This window comes from Sorex fumeus, unplaced genomic scaffold, assembly GCF_029834395.1.
Source record: "Sorex fumeus unplaced genomic scaffold, SorFum_2.1 ptg000013l, whole genome shotgun sequence".
Lineage (NCBI taxonomy): Eukaryota > Metazoa > Chordata > Mammalia > Eulipotyphla > Soricidae > Sorex > Sorex fumeus.
The window spans coordinates 14,644,451-14,666,603 of NW_026606070.1; the positions used below are offsets into that span (position 1 = coordinate 14,644,451).

Here is a 22,153-nt window from a genome sequence, read left to right on the forward strand (position 1 = left end):
GGGTTCTGTTGCTGGCACCACGTGTAGTCTCCTGAGTATAGTCGGGAGTGATCCCTGAGTGCAGAGCCACGAGTACACCTTGAACACCGGGGCCTTTGGCTCCTACCACCCCCTAAAATAATATGTGTGTGTATTTGGAATCCAATTCTATTAATAGCAAAATCATGTTATTCGGATTAATAAATGTTCCCTGCCATGGGAGCCATATCTGACACTGCTCTAATCCTTGCCAGGCCTTCTAGTGCCGGGGGGCCACCATTGCAACACCTAGTAGTGGCGGACATAATGGATTTGGCAGGAGGGGAGCATGGTACATTCAGTGGCAGTGATCCAACTGAAATGTAATGACAAAATTCTTTGTAATTAAATGCTTAAGGAAATGCATTTATTTGAAAATAAGCTTACTCTTGAAGCCCATGTTCTCCCTTGTACAAGTATTTTTACTCTTCCGCTCCCCTCACATCTAAGTTTCAATAAATACCTTGCTTCACCAAAGAATAATGATAAAAGTAACATCATGAGTGAAGTGGTTTCCAGTTTCCGATTATTATATGGTTTAAGATAATATATGTTACTTTATAAACGTACTATTTTCAATGTTGCGTCAAAATCAGTTGATTGACTTCTTTGGCCTAGAATATAATTCAAGTGGTAGAGCGTATACCTACTGTGTCCTAGGCAATGGGTTTCATCTCTGGTAGCACTTAGAATCTTGTGCACCTCAGGGTAGAGTCCTGGTGTTCCCCTACTCTCAGAACATAGATTCGGATGCTGTTTTTTGAATAGTTATTTCTTTTGGGACCCTCTGCAGCAGTGCTCAGGATTTACTCCTGGCTCTTCGTTAGGATTCATACCTGGCAGGGCTCAGGAAACCATAATGGTATTGAATTCCCGTAAGTCATGTGCAAGGCAAATCCCTGGCCTGCTGCACTATCGTTCTGGTCCCTCCTTTGTTTTTTGTTTTTTGGGCTTTTTTGAATGCAAAAGCAAAGCAATTTCAAAGTCTTCATTCTTTATTAAAATATAAATGATCTTTAAAAATGTACAGACCCAGTTTTAGATAATAATTTTGCCTGTAAGAACTCTTGATTTGATATCATTTAAATGCTAAAGTACTTGGGAGAAATTTGTAGGATCCTGTTTGTTGGCAAAGTGACTTTCCATTGTTTGCTAGTAAATGTTTATATTTGGGCAGAATCTACCATTCCCTCTGAGAAAAAAACTGTTCAGTGTTTTGGCATAAGAAAGATTCTAGAAATTTGTTTTGAGTTTTATACTATCTACCTTAAGGGATTCTTTGTAAAATAAAAAAGGGATTTTTCTTTTGGTACTGGTTAAATAACCTTGTCACATAGGACATCTAACTTAAAAGCAAGAAACAGATAGTCATTTCTAAAAATGGTTATGCTACTGAGTAAAATACTAGTTGGTATTAAAAGAAAGCACTGTTTTTAACATGTTACTTTCTAGTTAGCATTTTAGAAAATAAATTAATAGGATAGAATTGGTTAAGAAGTTAGCATCTCAGTGCTGAAATAGGGTGCTTGCTTTGCATGCAAGGGGATCGATCCCCGGCACCCTGTATGGTTCCCCAAGCCCTGTAAGGAGTAAGCTCTGAGCTGTTTGGCATTCCTCTATCTTCCTTCTCTCCCAGAAAGAACTTAGATCTTGAGAATCCCTTAGCTTCTGTGCCTCATTGCAAAATGAAGAAGAAAATAATAGTTCCTGTGTGTCAGAGTTGTTCTGTGTATAAAATGACATGATAAATAGATCTGTAAGTGACCAGTAAGCACTCAATAAAGCTGTGTATGGTTAGCACCAGTAAGCACTCAATAAAGCTGTGTATGTTTAGCTGTCATGAAATGCAAATAGAGAACTCTGTGTTGACCACTCAGATCTAATACACCGGAGTGCCTACAGTTATCAAAATCTTTGATGTATCTACTGCCACAATAGATTTGGATCAACCAAAACTCACTTATGATTGATTAAAGCATAAGGAACCACTTAAGGAAAAAGATTTAGCAATTTTTTATAAAACTGAAGCTACACTTAAATTCTACTATGGATTGAACCTGTAAGCAATTATATTTCTATAGCAGTGCTGATAGCAGCTTTATTCAGCATTACCCAGACCTAGAAATGGTGATGGTGCTCATCAGCAGAAAAACTACTTTGTCATAATGCAGAGTGATATCAAAAACTTAAATCGTTTTTTGTTTATATATTAATATTTAATAAACACTTATAAACATTAGGTGATGGAGTAATGAAAGCTAAAAACAAGTATACCATTTTCATGAAATTTCAGGTGTTTAAAGTTAGAAGTAAAATGCACAAAGAAATAATGACTCAGATTTTTTAAAGTTATTTATTGAAAGTTACATGAATTATTTTAATGACAGTGTATGAATGAAAAATATTTGCTTCGTTTTGCCATTGTGTTAGAATTAGAAAGACTAATTTCTAAAGTGGCATTGTATAACACATTAGTTCCACATCTTTTATGAACACACTGTCATTTCAGCACATTTTAGTATGGAGTTTACTTTTCAGATTATCTCTTTGTTGGCACCTGTGACTACTTACTGTCACTTGAAGCTGATTCCATGCAAAGGATGAAAGGACTTTCCCCTTTTTCTAACACAGTAAGGTTATAAGAAAGAGAAATCAGAAACAGATACTTCATAAATTGTCTTAAGTAGAAAATAATTTTTTTTCTTTATAGGTGGTGGAACTGTTACTAGCTCGAGGGGCAAATAAAGAGCACAGAAATGTTTCTGATTACACACCTCTAAGCTTGGCTGCTTCTGGTGGCTATGTGAACATTATCAAAATATTACTAAATGCAGGAGCTGAAATTAATTCTCGGTAAGTTTAGTTCTCTTCAGAGTCCCTAAGGTTTTAAGAATGTGTTCATGCCATATTTAGAAAATGCCTTTATTACAAATTTAGAGCCCAATTTGCTAGAGGATTTTAAACTTAATTTTTTAATTTAAGGACATATCTATTGATATAAAAGTAAAGACCCTCCCGTTAATCATCGATTTTCTCGAGCGGGCCCAGTAACGTCTCCATTGGAGACTTTGTTGTTACTGTGTCTGGCATATCAAATATGTCACGGGGAGCTTGCCGGGCTCTGCCGTGCGGGTGAGATACTCTCTGTAGTTTGCCGGGCTCTCCGAGAGGGGTGCAGGAATCGAGCTCGGGTCTGCCTTGTTGGCTGCGTGCAAGGCAAACGCCCTACCGCTGTGCTAAAAAAAACTGCCTTAAAATAATTTTAAGAGCTGTTTTTTTGTTATGGATTTCTATTAAGAAAACAATCTGTGGAGCTATGGCTGTCGCTCAAGTGGCTGGAGTCTGTGCTTTGCTCGTTGGAGTCCTAGATTTTATTCCCAGCACTGTGTGGCCTTCTGAGCACTTCAGGGAGAGACCCCTGAGCATCGATTTTGCTCGAGCGGGCCCAGTAACCTCTCCATTGGAGACTTTTGTTGTTACTGTGTTTGGCATATGAATACGTTACGGGGAGCTTGCCAGGCTCTGCCGTGTGGGCGAGATACTCTCGGTAGCTTGCTGGGCTCTCCGAGAGGGGCGGAGGAATCGAACTCAGGTCGGCCATGTTGGCTGCGTGCAAGGCAAACGCCCTACCGCTGTGCTATCACTCCAGCCCCTGAGCATCAAGCTGGGATAAACTCATTAGCAATACTAGCTGTGACCGTCTCCCTCTTTTGGGGGTGGGGGTTGTACCTTAAAATGCAAAATTTTTCTCTTAAAAATTGTAATAATAATTTTAATCACAAGTCGTTCTCTCAAATGAGCTACAGAAGTATTTTAGTTTTGGGAGTTAATGCAGTAGTGGTAGTATCTGAAGTATTGCTAGGGCTGAGAAGTCACTATTTTAAATAGTCATACAAGATAATAAATCTTAAGTCCTGCATAGCATCGTATAATGTTTTTCTGGACATTTTAAATGTGTATATTTTTTCTGTTCTCTCCATGTCTCTACCTCTAGAACTGGTAGCAAATTGGGCATTTCTCCTCTAATGTTAGCAGCTATGAATGGGCACACAGCTGCTGTTAAGCTCCTATTAGATATGGGCTCTGACATAAATGCTCAAATTGAAACTAACCGGAACACTGCCCTGACCTTAGCCTGCTTTCAAGGGAGAACTGAAGTGGTTAGTCTTCTGCTGGATAGAAAAGCAAATGTCGAACACAGAGCCAAGGTAAGATAAAGTCTGATGTTTACACATTGATTTTTTTTCTGTGCTCTTGAGTTATTGCTTTTATATTCAACGTATATAGTGACAATATGAATATTATTTTTCCAAGTAGCATTTGCTTTATATATATATTTTTTAAGTCATTCATGTGACTGTCAAGCACATGAATGACTTAAAATATTCTTGAAAATAATTTAAATTTTCATAGATAATGACTTTAGGGCTGTCATTGAAATATTTGTACTGTTTTAAAAGAGATAATAGGAAATACTAAATACTATTTAGTACATTTTAATTTTGCTAAATTCTATTACATAAAATTAACTTTCAAAAATCGTACTTTCTCATCTCATTTCAAATGCCTTTTTTTTTTTTTTTTAACCTAGACTGGCCTCACACCACTAATGGAAGCAGCCTCTGGTGGATATGCAGAAGTAGGCAGAGTTCTTTTGGATAAAGGTGCTGATGTTAATGCCCCTCCAGTCCCCTCCTCCAGAGATACAGCTTTAACCATAGCAGCAGATAAAGGACATTATAAATTCTGTGAGCTTCTCATTGGCAGGTACGATATTATCTTGTGAGCCTGGTGTAATAATAATAGTTCGCTATAACTTTTCTATCTGTGAAAATTGCAGTACCAAAAAGTTCTATGTTTCTGTTAACCCCATGTGTTGTTTTAGTTTTTAAACTATCTTATTTTGTAATCCTCAGAATTATGCTAATGTTGTGTGATATATTCCATCCAACATACAATTTTTTCTTCCTTTGAATCTGAATGTATATGTTCATGGTACTGTTATACAGGGGTAGATAATGTAGGGGTTAGGTGCTTAAGCGCCTTGCACCTTGCACATGGTTGACCCTGGTTTGATACGGCGCACTGCATATGATTCCCTGAGCACTGCCAAGAGCAAACCGTATAATATAATATAATATAAAGTATAATATACTTATATTCTCTTAAGTATAATATACTTATATATAATATAAAGTATAATATACTTATATTCTCTAAGTATACTTTTACCCTCCTGCCCCCAAATAATAACAGTGCTGTAATATTTTCCAGCTGTTACTCAGATTTATCTCTTCCCAGTTTGAACTTGATGAAATGTTATCACCCAAAGTTGTAAAAGTCAGGCAACAAACTGAGTGTTCATGGTTTATGTTTTTGGGTTTCAGATAGTAATTACAGCTTTTCTTGGGGAAATCGGGAACAGGGATCTCCCGGGCCAGGGGAGGGGAGTCGGCAAGGGGCCATTCCTGTTGATTCTCGGCCAGTCACGCTGGGTGCTTCAGACTTCGGGCCTGTGAATGTGGAGTTATGCTTAGGGTTCTCCAGGGTCACACCTTATGTTGCTTAGAGGCTTCCAGGCTATAACCTTTAGTCTGTGGGGACCGTGAGATGGCAAGGTTTCGCCCCAGGTTCTAGCATGCACCTCTGACCATTGAGCTAGCTCCCTGGCCCCAGTAATCGCGGCTCTTCTATGACAGGGTTTAAGACAGGATCAGAAATAGTGTCTGCTTTTAATCACTTAGAAATTGTTTACCTGTCAGAAGGCATTTGTCAATTTAATTACATTTCCTGCTTTAACAATCCTAGACTTTATCTGTGCAATGGTATTTAGCAGTATGAAGTATTAGACTGTTCATGAATTTTTTCTATCATGATGTCATTGAGTGTTCAACATGCATTTTATTTCTATTCTTAAATCCCATGATGCAAACACATTAATGTGATTTGGAACAGTTGTCTCATAAGATAGTTTGTTATTAGAATGGTGTTTATGTATTGATTAGATATATTAACAGGATATATAGCTCAGTGAATAATCTCGCTTTGTTTAGAATTGCAAAATCAGGCAAGTCACCTTTAAAATATGAAAATGACAAAGTTTTAAAAACAAGTTTTGAGATAAAGCTTCATTGTATTCCATTAATGTTTGTAGTTAATAGTTGATTTGTATTATCTGTTGTGTTCCTTTTAATTTGATCCCAGGTATCTGTATCATCCATTTAGGGGCGCTCACATTGATGTCCGTAACAAAAAGGGCAACACTCCATTGTGGCTAGCAGCAAATGGTGGACACCTTGATGTGGTTCAGTTACTCGTGCAAGCAGGTGCAGATGTGGATGCAGCAGATAACCGCAAGATAACTCCTCTTATGGCAGCATTTAGAAAGGTAGAATAATTCACTTGATGTTTTTCACTTAGGCTAGCTTAATGTCAGCTAGACCTATTTTTAGGATTTAAAAGATCACACTATTGAAATAATCTGATGATAACATAGGTAAGTACAGGTATCTTATTAGAGTCCTAAATATTAGACCCGAAAGCTATATAAACTTCAAAAAATTCTCAACTTGGAATAGTTTCATGTTGTAGTTGTGATCTTAATTTTAATTTCTCCCACAGAATATCAATCCAATTAAAAATACTTAGATGTGAATGAGTGTTTTCTTGTATGAAGAGCTGATAAAAATAAAATCGGTTTGGACTGGTAGAATAGCAAGGAGGATTGGAGCACATACTTGGCCTGTGGGAGACCTGGGTTTTATCTCTGGTGCCCATTAATTATCCGAACACCAGATGTCCTACGTGTCGCTGTCAGCCTCTCCACCCTGCACCACCCCCATTCATCCAACATCTAAGTTGTTTGTTTTTTTTTTAAGTTTTTCTTTTTAATCAACTCTTTTGCTAGGAAAAAGGGAATGTCCACGTGCTAATACTTGAAACTACTGAAAATAGAGTGGGACTGGAGTGATAGCACAGCGGGTAGGGTGTTTGCCTTGCACGCAGCCGACCTGGGTTTGATTCCTGCGCCCCTCTTGGAGAGCTCGGCAAGCTACTGAGAGTAACTCGCCGCCTGCACGGCAAAGCCTGGCAAGCTCCCTGTGACGTATTCGATATGCCAAACAAGTCTCACAGTTTATTGTGAGACGTTACTGGTGCCAACTCCAGCAAATCGATGAACAACAGGAGGACAGTGCTACAGTGCTATGGGCCTCCTGCATGGTGTGTAGGGAGCATGGGGTCCTCTCTAGGAGAGACTCAGTGGCCTGTGCTGCTGGTTCAGTTGTGGAACCTAAGGATACAATGCTGCTTTTGCCCTGTGGCAACCAGGGCCTCCAGGGCCACACCTGGCAATTCTTTGAGACTAGTGATGTCTTTACTTTGCAGCATTAATGTCAAAGAAATCTTAATGGACACAGATTGTGATTTACTAAAAGCTTTTAGCCTATCTTTAACATGACATGATATCTTCTTTTTAGGGTCATGTAAAGGTTGTGCGATACTTGGTCAAAGAAGTCAATCAGTTTCCATCCGATTCTGAATGTATGAGATACATAGCAACCATCACTGATAAGGTAATATAATGATTGAGTTCATGTTTTGTGTGAGCTAGGTGCCCCTTTTGTCTTTATGTTATGCTGGGGTAGGGGGGATCCTTATTTTAGTAACAAGCCATTGCATGATAATTTTCACTTTTGTAGTAATTGGGAATGATGATTTTTGCTATTTATACCAAAAAAATAGAGCAAATGTTTTTTTAATACCTAAACAAAAATGAACATAGTGCTTAATCTTGGACCACTTTGCATTTGCCATAATTTTAATACTTATTGTAACCGAGTTAAGAATGAGGGAGTGGAGAGTTAACACAGCAGATAGGGCACTTGACTTGTGCCTACCAAACAGGGTTCGATCCCCAGCATGCTCAATGGTCCTCCGAACACCACCAGGAGTAATTCCTGAGTTCAGAGCCAGGAGTAACTCCTGAGCTTTGCAGGGTGTGAGACCCACAAACAACAAAAACAAAAGAATGAATTGGTGGGAGATTTTGGTCAGTGCATGTACAGTCATAAGTTCATTTGAACCCCTTCCTTGATTGTTTTTTGATTTGGACTTTATACTAATATTTGGATAAAATTCTAAGACATAACCTGTGAAAATATAAAATAGTCTTATCCTTAGTTGTCTGGTGTATTTATTTTTTCGTTGCGACTTTTGCAAGTATGACTACTTTTCCCCATAGGCTTTAGTCATCGGTAATTCAGTCCTTTCTGGAAGGGACTCCCAAATAGTGTCCCAGAAGTTTGGGTGCCATCTCCAGTGACTCCAAGCCAGCCTCGATGGCTCAGCGTGTAGTACCTTGAAATAAAGCATGCTGGGCCCTCGTTGGTGAATACCAGGGTCGCTCGAGCAGTGCTCAAGGGTTCATGTATTACTGAAGATTCCCTTAGGTTCTTGTGCCTGACCTATTTTCTTGGCCCCTAATTCACTATCACATTTTGCTCAAATCTCTCTGACAATTAACATTCATAGATGCCACCGGATTTTTGAAGGAAAGGAGAAGGGTTTTTATCTTGACATGAATATTCCTTTCCTGTCAAAAATGTGTGTTCTGAGAAGAAAATTATCTGGAAAATTATTTAAGTACTCACATCTGTGATTATAAGCACATAAATTTGCGGCAGTAAAAAGCTTAAGTATTTGAGAAGAGTTTAGCCAAATAAATGCCTAAAATTTGTAAAATTTTGTTTTTTGACATTGCATTTCTTTTTGCTGTTAATATTAAACCCGTTAATAAGGAGACATGTTTTTTGGAACTGTTTTCTGTGTGATTTATTATAATCAAATTATAGGAGCAGGTAATTTCAGTATCAGAAATATATTCAAATTTATACTATTTTATGAGTAATAGAGGATCTTTGTGATTTTTATTTATTCTTTTTTTTTTTTTAATTTTTTGCTTGTTACGAGAGCAATACCCAGCAGTGCTGGGGCCCAAGTGTACAGCTATACCCCCAGATTTTCTTTGTGTTTTTAAAATAGACAGTTTAAATATGTTTTATTTCTACACTTTCCTGCTGCATCACAAATCCTCATTCCTTACGTTTATACCGTAGTGTTTTAATTTTTCTAAATGTGATTTGTCTCAATTTTTCCTCTTAGGAAATGCTGAAGAAGTGTCATCTTTGCATGGAATCAATAGTACAAGCCAAAGATAGACAGGCAGCTGAAGCAAACAAAAATGCCAGCATTTTATTAGAGGAGTTAGACTTGGAAAAGGTAAAGATAACCTTTACAAGTGAAAAGTCCCCACTTGTTTAAACTTCCTGCTTTTCCCCTCCCTAATTTTTTTGTCTGAAGCATATTTACTTGTTTTGACTTGTTGTAAGTTATATACAAGCAGTTCTCTTAAAATTTGGCTCAAGTGGGAAAATATTATAAATATATTCAATATTAAGAGAATTTTCTGTGTAATTAAAACAACTAAATTTAACATAGGGATTGCATTGATATAGAAGTCAGCATTTTAGTTTTCCCTGTGAAAATATTGAACCATTTAACATGGAGAAACTAAATCTGTGAGAAGTTAGATAACTCCCTTAGGTATGCTAAAATTTAAAAAATCCAGTTTTCTTTTATACATTCACTATTTTCACTCTCTCCTCTCTTAACTGAATATAACCTGCTTCTTAAATTACCCTATATAGGGATTCAGGGAAGTAGTTCTCAGTGCTGAGTAACATCCCTTCCTTGCTTAGACTCCAGGCTCAATCTTTACAACCCTTGTGTTGTCCGGAGTCTTCTAGGTTATGTTCTTCTTCCTCCAATCATGTTTTTATTTATTTATTTTTTTATTACTGTAACTTTAAATGTTAGGTCTCCAAATATTTATTTTGGCATTTTTTAATTTTTGTCATTCTGAGTAGCTAATATTCACCCTTTTTTTAGTTACTTTGGACATTTATACACGAAATAGGGATTTCCTGCATGCCTGTGGATGGCATTTAATAAACAGCAATAGAAACTGGACAATCAAGATGTTGTCTGTTCGAAGCTTCGTGGTTTTCATTTTAATTACATAATGTTCTCACTTTAAACTGTGAAATACACAAAGTAAAACTGAAGAAAACCATGCCATTGTGATAGGGTAACATGATCTGCCCACCCACACACCACTTCGTAACTGACTCCTTGAGTTTAACATTTACTACTTTCACTGTACTTCAACAATTCTGACCATTCTTTTTCTTCTATTTGCCTTCAGCCTTGAAAATCTCTTTAAGTGCCTCATAATTTAGTCTTCCTTCTTAATACTTTTCTTGTCACATATTCTAAACGCTTTATTTTATGTAGTTACATTGTTCATTTTGACCAGTAGATTGTATGTACTAAAAATTGGTTCCTGGCACATTAAAGGCAAATAGTGGTTAAATATATGTTGACCTTTTGGAGATGGTGTACTTTCATTTGGAAAAAAAAAATATTTGAACATATTTCTTACAGTTCTTGCTTTTCCTCTCAGTAACTAATAGTTAAATTGATAGTGATTTAAATTTATAGTAAAATAATTCTATAGCAAGTTTGTTATATGTTTTTGTTACTACAAATTAATGTTATAATAAATATCCTTTATGCACATTTATTTATATTTTGGTGCTTTTATTTTTAGAATAAGTTCTTTCACTTCGGTCTGTATGTTTTAAATATGAGACTTCTGGAATATTTTCCTGTGGTCATTGTCTGTGTGTAAATGTCATATCTTGATTTCTTGCTGACATTTCTTAAACTTAAGTCCATGCTTCCAAGATCCTCAAATGCAAAATAAGTCAAGAGAGTTTTCAAATGTTATTATCCATCTTTCCATAATAAAACTCAAAGGTGAGGTGCTGGAGACTTAGTTCATAGATTTAGGTTCTGGCATGGCATAACGTGATTTCAGTTCCAGGGCCTTGCCAGAAGTGACCCTTGAGCAAAGCTATTAGTAGCCTCTGAGAATCGCTGGGTGACTTCCAAACTCATAACCCCCAAAATAACAAACTGAAAAGTGATAAAACTAATTTATTAGTATAAATAGATTTTTTATGGGTGAACTGATCTTGAATACCTTTGAATGGTGTATTCATAGAGAATATTTGAACTACATGGTGTTTCTATTGCAGATGACTACACCAGGGAATTACTCATTTTGCCTTAAAAAGTTTCTGAAGAACTATGATTTACAAAGCTATGATAATTGAGCTTTAGGAATATACTATTTCTACACGTCGTCTCACCGCCGTGTCAACTACCCTTCACCAGTGATTCCATATTCCCTTCCCAACCCTATCCCTGCCTGTCAACTAGACAGGTACAAGTTACAAAGTTTCCATGGTTGCAGCTTAGATTTCATGTTTTGAGACTGCATTCAGACTGCATTTGTTTCTGACTTTAGAGCACTTTTGGAGTTGGTCTTGCTTAATTGTACTGGATAGGTCAACTTACTGCTTGTATATAAATGCTTCCTTGGTCAACTTTAACTGGGAATTTTTGGTGTATGAATTTTGCGATTGAGAATACCACCTATTAGGTTCTCATACTACATGCGCGCACACACACACACACATATATCAGAATCCTTTACTCGCTGGACATTTCACTTAACATAAACTATGCAGAAGAGTGCAAACTCTCACAGAGCAAGTCATCTGTTGGATTTCTCTCTTGGAATATAGCTCAGTGTCAACAACTTGCCTCGTTCTTGTCGACTAGTATTTTTAGTAGATATTGTTGTTCAGCTTTTATGTTGGTTTGATTCCTTTGCTTATTTCTTCCCCCACCGTTTTCTTTACAAGCTTTCGTATCCTTCTAGGGGACTGCATAGGCTGTGTTTCAGAGATATCCCTAGCTTGTATTTGGGGGACACTGCTTCTGGTGGTGCTTGCCACGTGTTTGGTGCTGGGCATCTTAGTCCTCAGCCTTTGTACGTGCCTGTGTACTGTCACTTTGACCACATCTGTGGTTTTCTATTACGTATTTTAATTGGTTTTTCAAATACCACCTGAAGGTTTTAAAGCTCATCTCACAGTCTCAGTTTTCCATATTTTGTTCTGATTTTATCACTTCTTTTCAGTTTTACTTACTGTAGAATTCTACCTCAGACATTCCTGGCAAACTGTACCTACCTTGTAGTTGAATGACTAAGACCCTGTATTATCTCTATAGTGCTGTTTTGACTGTTTCTAACTATAGGGGTTTTTTTTGTTTGTTTGTTTTCGGTCACACTCAGCAGTGCTCAAGGCTTAGTCCTGTTTCTGTGCTCAGGGACTACCCCTGGTGGTGATCGAGGGGCCATGTGGGGTACCTGGTGGGCAGCATGCAAGGCAAGGGCCTCACATACTCTTTCTCCAACTCGGTTTCTACTTTGCTATTGTTTGAAGCCACACATGGATGTGCTCAGGCTTATGCTGGCTCTGCATTTAGAAATTATTCCTGACAGACTCGGGAGTTCATATGGGACGCTGGGGATTCAACCTGATTCGCCGTGTGCAAGGCAGGCACCTTCACGATACTGTCTCTCCAGCTCCCATTTCTAATTCTTATTTCCCTCCAGACTTTCCTGCACCTCCATATGTTTTTATGGTTTCCAGTGATTTTTTTCATAGCAAAAATTTAATTGCCATATTTTACTTTGTACTAATTTTGGGGGAGTGGCTATTCTGAGGCTTTTTAAAAAATTGAGCCAGTCTTTATAATTGAAGAACTAGAGTGTAAAAATTATGTGGTAACAACACTTGCAGTTTGAAATATAATCTCTATTCTTAGTATGTCTAATTCTTACCTGACTCCTGTCACTTGGCCTCAGTTATTCTCTGGGTCTTTAAGTTTGACAGTTCTTTGTTTTAGTTGTTGAGCCTCTTTGCTAATTATATATCAATAGTCATCTCTTCCTGATTTAAATATACATGGCTTGATCCCAGATTTGTCTGCAGGCTAGCTCTCTTTCCTTAACTCTACTCTCATATCTACTTATCCATTTAGATGTCTAATTAAATATTTCAACTTTGTTACCAAACATGAGCTCCTCTTTGTCCATACCAAAGTCACAGCTGTTAGCTTTCTTCAGCATAGGCTAAAAACCATTAAGTTATCCTCTGTTTATTCTGTCTTAAATTGTGTTGGAAAGTCTTGTTGCCTGCACTTGGAATGTCTAGAATCCTATATTCATACTGATTAAACTGGCTGATGCCGTTGCCTTCCACTGGTGTCTCATGCATGAATGTGGTTTAATTTATACAAATTACAGTGCCAGTGTGAACTTAACTATCACTTACCTGTGTTGGGACAGTATTTAACAGCTCTTCCCAATTCTGTCATTGCTCTGCAGTCTGTTCATATGTCATTTAGATCATTAAAAAAATCCTGTCACTTGGGCCAGAGAGCTACTACAGGGGGTGAGATGTGGCTGTTCCTGGCAACGCATATATTCCCACTCTGCATGTGGTCCCCGCCAGGAGTGGTCCCTAAACACAGAGCCATAAATTACCTTTGTGTACCCAACCTCACTCCCGGTGACCCACCTTATCACTGTTATGCTTAAAACTCTACACTGTCATTTCCTTCTTAGTCTATTAAAGTGCTTGGCTAGGTCTTAGGTGATCAGGAACCCCTCTTATCCCTTCTGAAAGTGAGTTTTTACAATCCTTAGCCAGCCACTTTGGCCTGTTTAGGACATAGTTTATGTTTTTGCTTGAAATAGTTTAAATCTATTGGATGTTTCCTGAGACTTCACATTCATGAAACTTGCTTTGTTTACTTACTTTGTATAAAATTTAAAAACCCTTCCTGTGTCCTTTTACATACTAATCTGCTCTAGGTTCATGTTCTTCATTGTATGTAACATGTTCTTACCAATTGTGCAGTATCTTTATCATCTGTAGTGTGTGCTCTGCCCTCAACTAATTGTAAGCTTCATTAGAACAGTTATTCGTTTGGCTTACCAGGATCACCTTGCTCAGTTTGTAGCATAGTCAGTATATTTTTGTTGCATGCAGCTCTTCCTTTCATTAATTATATTGCTTATTCAGAGGTAGTCTTTTCATTTGCAGTTTCTGAAAATATTCTTGCTTCTCAGTCTCTACATTGATCAAGCACGTTAGTAATTGATTTAATCCACATACTAACTCTTTCAGTATCATCACAGAATCATTTTACTCTGGCAGAAGTTAGAGTCTGACCTTTATTCCTTCCTTTACATTTGCTTCTTTTGTTTGGACCATACCAGCGGTGCTCAGGGACTACTTTGAGCGTGGTGCTCAGGGACCCTGCTGCTAGGTATAAATCCCAAGTCTCCATTGAATGAAGCTTGTTGAGCTCTTTCCTGAACCCCCATGGCGAGTTCAGGGACATTCTGCCAGGGATAAAACCTGGATTGGCCGTGGGCAAGGCCAGCACCCAACCTGCTATATTACCTCTCTGGCTGGGTCCAAAAGCCTGCTTTCTGATGCATGCTGTCTATTAAAAGAAAAATAAATGCTTCCAGGGATAAAAGATAGCTAGTAGGGTGCTTGCTCTGCACACAGTGAATCGAGGTTTCATCCCTGGCGCAACATACAGTTCCAAGAGTACTCCCAGGAATGACCCATAAGCTCAGAGCCAGGAGTAAGCTCTGAACAGAGCTGAATGTGTGCCCCCGTCCACCCCAACCAACCTGCCTGGAAATAAATATTTTATAAAATGCCTCCCTTCTCTTTGAATACAACATTACTATTACTTCCTCTCACGGGATACATTATAAAATATTGCAAAATAAGTGTGAATATTTTATACCATAGATGTCAAGTCAATACTGATCTCCAGTAAACCTCAAGAATGGAATAGCTTGGGCGGGGGTATTAAAATTTTCTTGAAATAAACTTGAAATAAACCACTCACTCTTCACCTACACTTACCTCAACCTTCCAGCAAACATCTTTGTTCTAAATTCTTATTAACTCTTTTCCTTTAAAAATTGTCTTTAAACTCAAGGAATTTAATTGTGGTATTTATCCCAAGTTTTTAAGGTGAATAAATCAGGTATAAAATAAGTTAAGAAAATTCAAACTTTATAAACATAAAAACAAAAAAAGAAAAAGGAAAAAAAAGAGAAAATTCAAACTCTGAAAAGCTGGAGGAGTGTCTACCAAAAGTAAAAGCTTAGAAAAATGGACTGACTTTTTCAAGTAAGTCTGGTGCTAGGAAAGATAGTACAGTGGATAAGATGCTTGCCTTGCATGTGGCTGATCTGGGTTTGATCCTCGACAACTCATATGGTCAAGGACGGCCAGGAGTGATCCCCGAGCACAGAGTGAGCACTGCGTGGTGTGACCCCAAAACCAGAGAAAAAAATGTAAGTCTGATTTAGATAATGAGATTCTCTTTGAGCGTTGGTCTCACTGGTTAAGATATTGTGACTTGGGGCCAGAGTGATACAGTACGAGATTTACGGCCCTTGCCTTGCATGCCGCTGATCTGTGGTTGGACCTCTGGCAATGTGTATGGTTTCCTGGCACTGCTAGAAGTGAGTTTTGAGCATCGAGTCGGGAGTAAACCCTGAGCACTGTGTGGTATGGCCCCAAGTCTCCCTTTCACCCCTACCCTCCCCACCGCCCTCCTCTAAAAAAAGGATACTGTGGCCATTTCTATCAGCTGGTTATCACTGTGCTGACATCTTAACAATAAGGCAGAGTTTGGATCTTAAGAAGACAATGGAAACCAAAGGGTTTTTTCAGTATCTGGCCCACAACTCAGGACCTCGCACAAAGGCAATTGAAATATATCGCAGCTCTAGAAATGAGAGTTTAAAGATAATTTTCCTATTTAACATGGTAAATACAGGGTCTAAGGATGTATGCAGCTCAGTGTTAAGGGATTGCCTTGCAAGTGTGAGGCCCAAGTCCTATTCCTGGTATTGCATTAACAACAAAAGTCAAACATCATAGTTAAAATTTCTAACTAAAAGATGCTACATCCAAATCTAATTTCCATCTTTATTGCAGGAAAAAGTCCTTTAAATTATTTAAGGAGAAAAGTTACTGCACTCCTAATTATATCTTTTAAATATTTTTTACCATGATAGTAATGTTTATTTAAAGAAAAATAATTTGGTTGCAAAATATAAAAGTCAGATTAACCATCCTTCTGCTGCTTTTCCTGTACTTTCACCCCCTAAAGGTAATCACTAGTATCCTCTAGTGATTTGTATTCTCTCAGCCTTTTTGTTCCTATACATATACATTTGCATACATAAGGTATACATAAAGAGCTCTTTTCCCTACAGAATGGACTTACTGTACTACAGCATGCCTTTTCCCTCTTAACATACGTAATTTATGAGCATTTTCTATGTATGCATTAACTGTTTTGTTGCCTTTCTAGTGTTCATTTTATGAATATACGCTGTTTTAAGTTCCCAGTCACCATTTATTGCTGTTAATTTTGCAGTAGAAGTTATTGAGCTCTAGATGTTTTGAATAGAGGTGATCATTTATTTTATAACACAAACTTTCAGTTGTAATAGTTTGCAAAATTCTCCTTGAATTCCTCCCCCCCCCCACACACACACCACCCACACACACACACTCTTGGGGGGGGTTGTTTGTTTGTTTATTTGCTCTTCTTTGTATTTTGGCCATGCCCTGACTTATGTTCTTGGTACAGGGGTTGGGAGCCACTCCTGGCAATGCTCAGGGGACTCTCACTGGGGCTTGGATAAGCAAAGCTTTTACTCCAGCCCTCTTAGCTATCTCCCTAGCCCCAATGTGTAGTTTTCCTAGGAAGCTTTCAAATAACCTTTTCTTGATACTGTTGCAGCAGTACCAGCAGTAGCTCACTTTCCCCAACTTTTGCTGTTACATCTATTAATTTCATTTTGGTTGCTTTTTTGGTTTTGTTTCTGCTACGCCCGGGAGTGTTGGGGGTGGTGGCGTTTACTCCCAGCACAGTGCTCAGGGGCCATTTGTATAATACAGACCGTGTGGTACCAGCGATCAGCCACCCCACCCTCACTCCTGGGGCTTTTGCATGCAAAGCATGCACTCTAGTTGTTGCCATCTTCCCATTGGGACTTGGGGGGCTTTTGGCCCACATCCTGCAGTGCTCTTCCTGGCTCTATGCTTATGAGTGACCTCTGGCAGTTCTTTGGGGGAATCATCATATGGTGCCAGGGTATAATTTCTTTATCGAATTATGTTTCTTTATTAATTACTTTTGTTCTTCTTGCCATGTTAGTTTGGAATCCAGGGTTTCTTATAAGGTTGCTGAGTCATATTCCTGGCCCTGCTATTCACCCATTTTAAAATCATACTTTCTTGGACAAGAGAGGTAGTACAGAGCTAAGTTTGCCTTACTTGTGGTCATTGACCCTGGTTTGATCCCTGGCACTACATAGGGTCCCCAAGCACTGCCAGGAGTAATCCCTGAGCACAGCCTGAGCACTGCTGGCCCCAATAGGTTAGTATTTAAAAACTATTAGTCTCTCTTTGGGCTGGAGGGATAGCACAGCGGGTAGGGCGTTTGCCTTGTACGCAGCCGGCCTGCCCGAGCTAGGTTCAATTCCTCTGCCCCTCTTGGAGAACCCGGCAAGCTACCGAGAGTACCTCGCCTGCACGGCAAAGCCTGGCAAACTCCCTGTGGTACTCGATATGCCAAAGACAGTAACAACAAGTCTCACAATGGAGACGTTACTGGGCCCGCTTGAGCAAATCAATGAACAACAGGAGGACAGTGAAGTGCTACAGACTCCCTTTACAATAATTTGGGAGTAATATGGGCTTCAATAAATAGATAGCGTTGAATTCTAGGGTAAACCCGATTTTTTAAGACATATAATGACATTGTTGTAACCTTTTGCCAAGTAAATTCTATTACTGTAATTCTATTTTATTAATCCCTTAACAGTTAAGGGAAGAAAGTCGGAGGCTGGCTTTGGCTGCCAAAAGAGAAAAGAGAAAAGAGAAGAGAAGAAAGAAAAAGGAAGAACAAAGAAGAAAGCTAGAAGAAATTGAAGCCAAAAATAAAGAGAACTTTGAACTCCAAGCTGCTCAAGAAAAAGAAAAGAATAAAGTTGAAGGTATTGCCTCTTAACTACAATTTGACTTGTTTTATAGATTCCTTAAATATCAGTAACATAGATGAAAATTTATATTTAAGTTAAATGCTTGTAGATATTGTTTCACTTTACCCCTGGTCTTTGTTATGAACAGTTTCAGGTACACACAAGTTAAATGATGAACATCTGAATACCCTTTAACTAGAAGTTAAAAATATTTCCGCGAACAGGGAGATACTGCTCATGGATGCACATGGCTAGCACTCATGGGGCACCAGGACTGCAGGGTCTAAGCAGTGAAACTTCTGCACTGTATAACTCAGCTGAGAAGCTCTGGGAGTGGTTTCCACATCTCCTAGACATAGTTTGGGAAGCCCCTCCAAAATTAAAAATAATTATCTTAACACACTTGCTTTAATCTTCTGTTATCAGAATAAGAATCCTTATATTAAGTATAAGCTATCTAAAACACATTTGACATATACCTACAAAGCTTTATGACACTTGTAAGAGTGGCATTGCTGGGCCAGAGCTCAACAGTCTGGAGCAAGTTCTGCATGTAGCAGGCCTGGTTGAATCCCGAGCACCACAGAGAGTTGACCCTTCCCTTTAGCACAAACACCAAGTGGACCCAAAACAAACAGAATGACACCACCTATTTAGTTCCATAGTAGTGTTTGCAACTCACAGTTTTCAATATATTTTCTGGTGAGTGATTTTAATTTTTGGAGTGGGAGGTGGGTTTGGGTAGCACCCTTGGGTGTGCAAGGGCTCTCCTGGCTCCTTGATCTCTGGTGGTGCTCAGAGAACCAGCTTTTCTCTCACGTAAACTATGATTGGCACGGGGATATTAGATGAAGAAACAATTAGATGTGCACACTATGCATGAGTTAATTACCCTCTCAAATCTTTTATTTTGAAGCTCTTGGTGTCAGGATTAAGCCCAGGGCCTCACTTTTGCAAAGGTTGGTCTCTACCATTGAGTAGTGTCCTAGCCCCTCTTTTGTGTCATTAGCATACAAATGGTACTCCTAATTAAAGATATTCCTAATGAGTGAATACCTGTTTTTCATGGGGAAAGGTATAATTTATGCAGCCATAATATTACTGTCACTGTCCTCCCGTTCATCGATTTGCTCGAGTGGACCCAGTAATGTCTCTATCATGAGATTTTGTTGTTATTGTTTTTGGCATATCGAATACGTCACGGGTAGCTTGCCAGGCTCTGCTGTGCGGGTGAGATACTCTCGGTAGCTTGCCGGGCTCTCCGAGAGGGGCGGAAGAATCGAACTCGGGTCGCATATGTTGGCTGCGTGTAAGGCAGACACCTTACCCACTGTGCTATCACTCCAGCTCCACAATATTACTATGCCCCCAAATTTAATAATTATGTAATACATATATATTAATTTCCCAAATTATCTACAGCTTTTATTTTTCATTTTGGCCATACCAGGATTCAAACTCAAGGGGCTAATACATGCAAAATGGCAAACAGTCTTTTGCTGAGACACTTTTCAAACCCCTGAAATATTTCCTAATTGTTTGTTATAATGTTTTCAGTATTGAAAGGTGAGTGGATTCAGTATTGAAAGGTAAATGGGTCAGTATTTTTCATTAATGGTAAATGTGCAGTTTTTATCTAGTGGTGATTTCCGGTATTTTCTTCAAGTACAGCAAAGTAATATTTGTTAAGAGTCCTTAGGCTTGAGAGATAATAGAGAGTATAATTGCCTGACTTGTGTGGAGCCTACCGAAGTAAGATCCCAAACACTGCATGCATCATCCCCTGAGCACTATTGAGTGTAGGCCTCTCCTCCTGATAAAAGAACACTTAGAACTTGCTAACTCAGTATTGTACTGCTACTTTTACAGATGAGCCTGAAGTCTTGACGGAGCCTCCAAGTGCCACAACCACTACAACCATAGGTATATCTGCAACCTGGACAACTTTAGCAGGTTCCCATGGCAAAAGAAACAATACTATAACAACAACCAGCTCAAAGAGGAAAAACAGGAAAAATAAAATTACTCCAGAAAACGTTCAAATTATATTTGATGATCCACTACCAATTTCCTACAGTCAGCCAGATAAGGTGAACGGAGAGTCCAAGAGCAGCAGCACCAGCGAGAGTGGGGACAGTGACAACATGAGGATTAGCAGCTGCAGTGACGAAAGTAGCAACAGCAACAGCAGCCGGAAGAGTGACAATCATTCACCTGCTACGGTCACTGCAACTGTGGCCACCAAGAAACAGCCATCAGTTCTGGTTACATTTCCAAAGGAGGAGCGAAAATCTGTTTCTGGCAAGACTACAGTAAAGTCAGTTTGATTTTTTTTCTTTGTTTTTGTAGCAGCATTAAAGTACCTTGTTGGGGAATTTTTTTGTTAAATTAGCTGGAAAACATAAGGATTTGTCTTTTTGCTATTGTTTCAATTTTGTATTAATGAGAAATTATTTTTACTGTGCAATTTCTTCATTCTGGTTATTAGACTTTGTTTATGGAAGTTTTATGACTTTCCAGAGTATTTTACTGTGGTTCAAGTAAATTTGACCTCTGCACATTGTCTTCTTTAAAATAAAGTTTGCATGTTAGGTAAGATTGAGAAGTGGAAAAATAGGTTCTCATGTTTGCATATCTATTCTTAAAATGTGATGAATTATATGAAAAACTGCTTTTGTCACTTTTAAAAGCCTGCATCTGTTCTGTATTTACTGAATTTCCTTTCCCTCTTTTATAGACTGTCAGAGACTGTCAGTGAGGTGACCAGTAATTCTCTGTCTACTTGCACAAAATCTGGTCCCTCTCCCCTTTCCTCTCCGAATGGGAAATTAACAGTAGCAAGTCCTAAGCGTGGACAAAAAAGGGAAGAAGGATGGAAAGAAGTTGTAAGAAGGTGAGTATATTTGTTTTTCTTAGTCTGTTCTACTCTCTCACTGTGGGGCATGGTTTAAATTCTTCCACAGGTTGTCTGTAAACAAATAGGCGGCCCAAGCCTGAAGGTGGGACCCCAGACAACAACCATGGCCATATTTTCCATGGCCGTACCTCAGATGAAAAGAGAATATGTTTTTGTTTTTTTTCAATTTTGGATATTTGAAAATTGGATGTTTGTTTTATTTGAAAACCTTGGTGATTGTGGTGTCTGCTTGACCCATCCTTACCAGTATTGGAATTTCGGTGGTTATTTAGTTTTCTTTGGTGCTGGAGATTGAAATAGGGCCTCATACATCCGAGGCATGTATTCTATCATTGGTGAGTTAATCTCGAACTCCTAAGTATTGGTATTAAACTTTTCTTATCTGTCAATTACAAAACACCCTTTATTTGGATTTTTAGACTAAAATTTAGGTGTTTTGCTTTCTTTTTTGTTTTCGCTTTTGTGGTGCTGGGGAGTCCACGCGGTGGTGTCCTCGCATTGCAAGGCAAGTGTTCAACCATTGAGCCACCCCCATTCCTGGCTCCAATTTGCTTGTTTCTTTCTTTTTTAAAATTACCTGTGTCCAAAAGTAGAATCTGTATTTGTCCCAGAAACTTAAATGTGTTAAAATACCGCATCTCAGAAAGGATGTGAGCCATTATAAACCATGGAATACTGTTTAAAAAGTTGAACTTGTTTTATTTCAAGCAAGAGCTATAATGAATCAAGTTATTACTGATAATTCTTGGATGCATATACAGCCTTTTTCACTCCCATGTTTTGAACCAGAATCTCCCTCTTCCCCACTTCTCTTTCATTTCTCTGACTCACTCACTCATTTATACACACTGTTGGACCAAATGAAGTCACATCAGCGTATTCTCTACAGAAAAGAAAGAATTAAATTTCTCTTTCATTCACCTTGATATTGTGCTAATAAGACATTCTTAACTTATCAAAAAATAATGGTCACTGGAATATTACAGAATTATCAGGTAACATACTAGGGTGCATAAAAGAACAGAAATACACCTTTCCTTATAACAAATAAAATTAAGGGACAAGGAAGGGTGAGTGGTAGTACACATGACTTATATGTATGAAGTTCTACGTTAGATTCTCAGGACCACTAAATAAATACAGATTTT

General features: G+C 38.4%; 1 protein-coding gene across 9 annotated transcripts in view; it reads left to right on the top strand.

The window, feature by feature from the left end:
• ANKRD17 (ankyrin repeat domain 17) overlaps positions 1 to 22,153 on the top strand; it is a 140,032-nt gene that overhangs the window by 96,505 nt on the left and 21,374 nt on the right. For 5 of the 9 annotated variants that reach the window (XM_056111507.1, XM_056111511.1, XM_056111508.1 and 2 more), the window contains 9 exons: positions 2,729 to 2,871; positions 4,013 to 4,226; positions 4,610 to 4,785; positions 6,223 to 6,406; positions 7,497 to 7,592; positions 9,181 to 9,297; positions 17,932 to 18,103; positions 19,958 to 20,405; positions 20,826 to 20,981. In XM_056111507.1, the coding sequence (XP_055967482.1) occupies positions 2,729 to 2,871; positions 4,013 to 4,226; positions 4,610 to 4,785; positions 6,223 to 6,406; positions 7,497 to 7,592; positions 9,181 to 9,297; positions 17,932 to 18,103; positions 19,958 to 20,405; positions 20,826 to 20,981 (1,706 nt within the window). The remainder of the gene's footprint in view (positions 1 to 2,728; positions 2,872 to 4,012; positions 4,227 to 4,609; positions 4,786 to 6,222; positions 6,407 to 7,496; positions 7,593 to 9,180; positions 9,298 to 17,931; positions 18,104 to 19,957; positions 20,406 to 20,825; positions 20,982 to 22,153) is intronic. The other 4 variants (XM_056111510.1, XM_056111512.1, XM_056111513.1 and 1 more) reach the window with 1 other exon arrangement.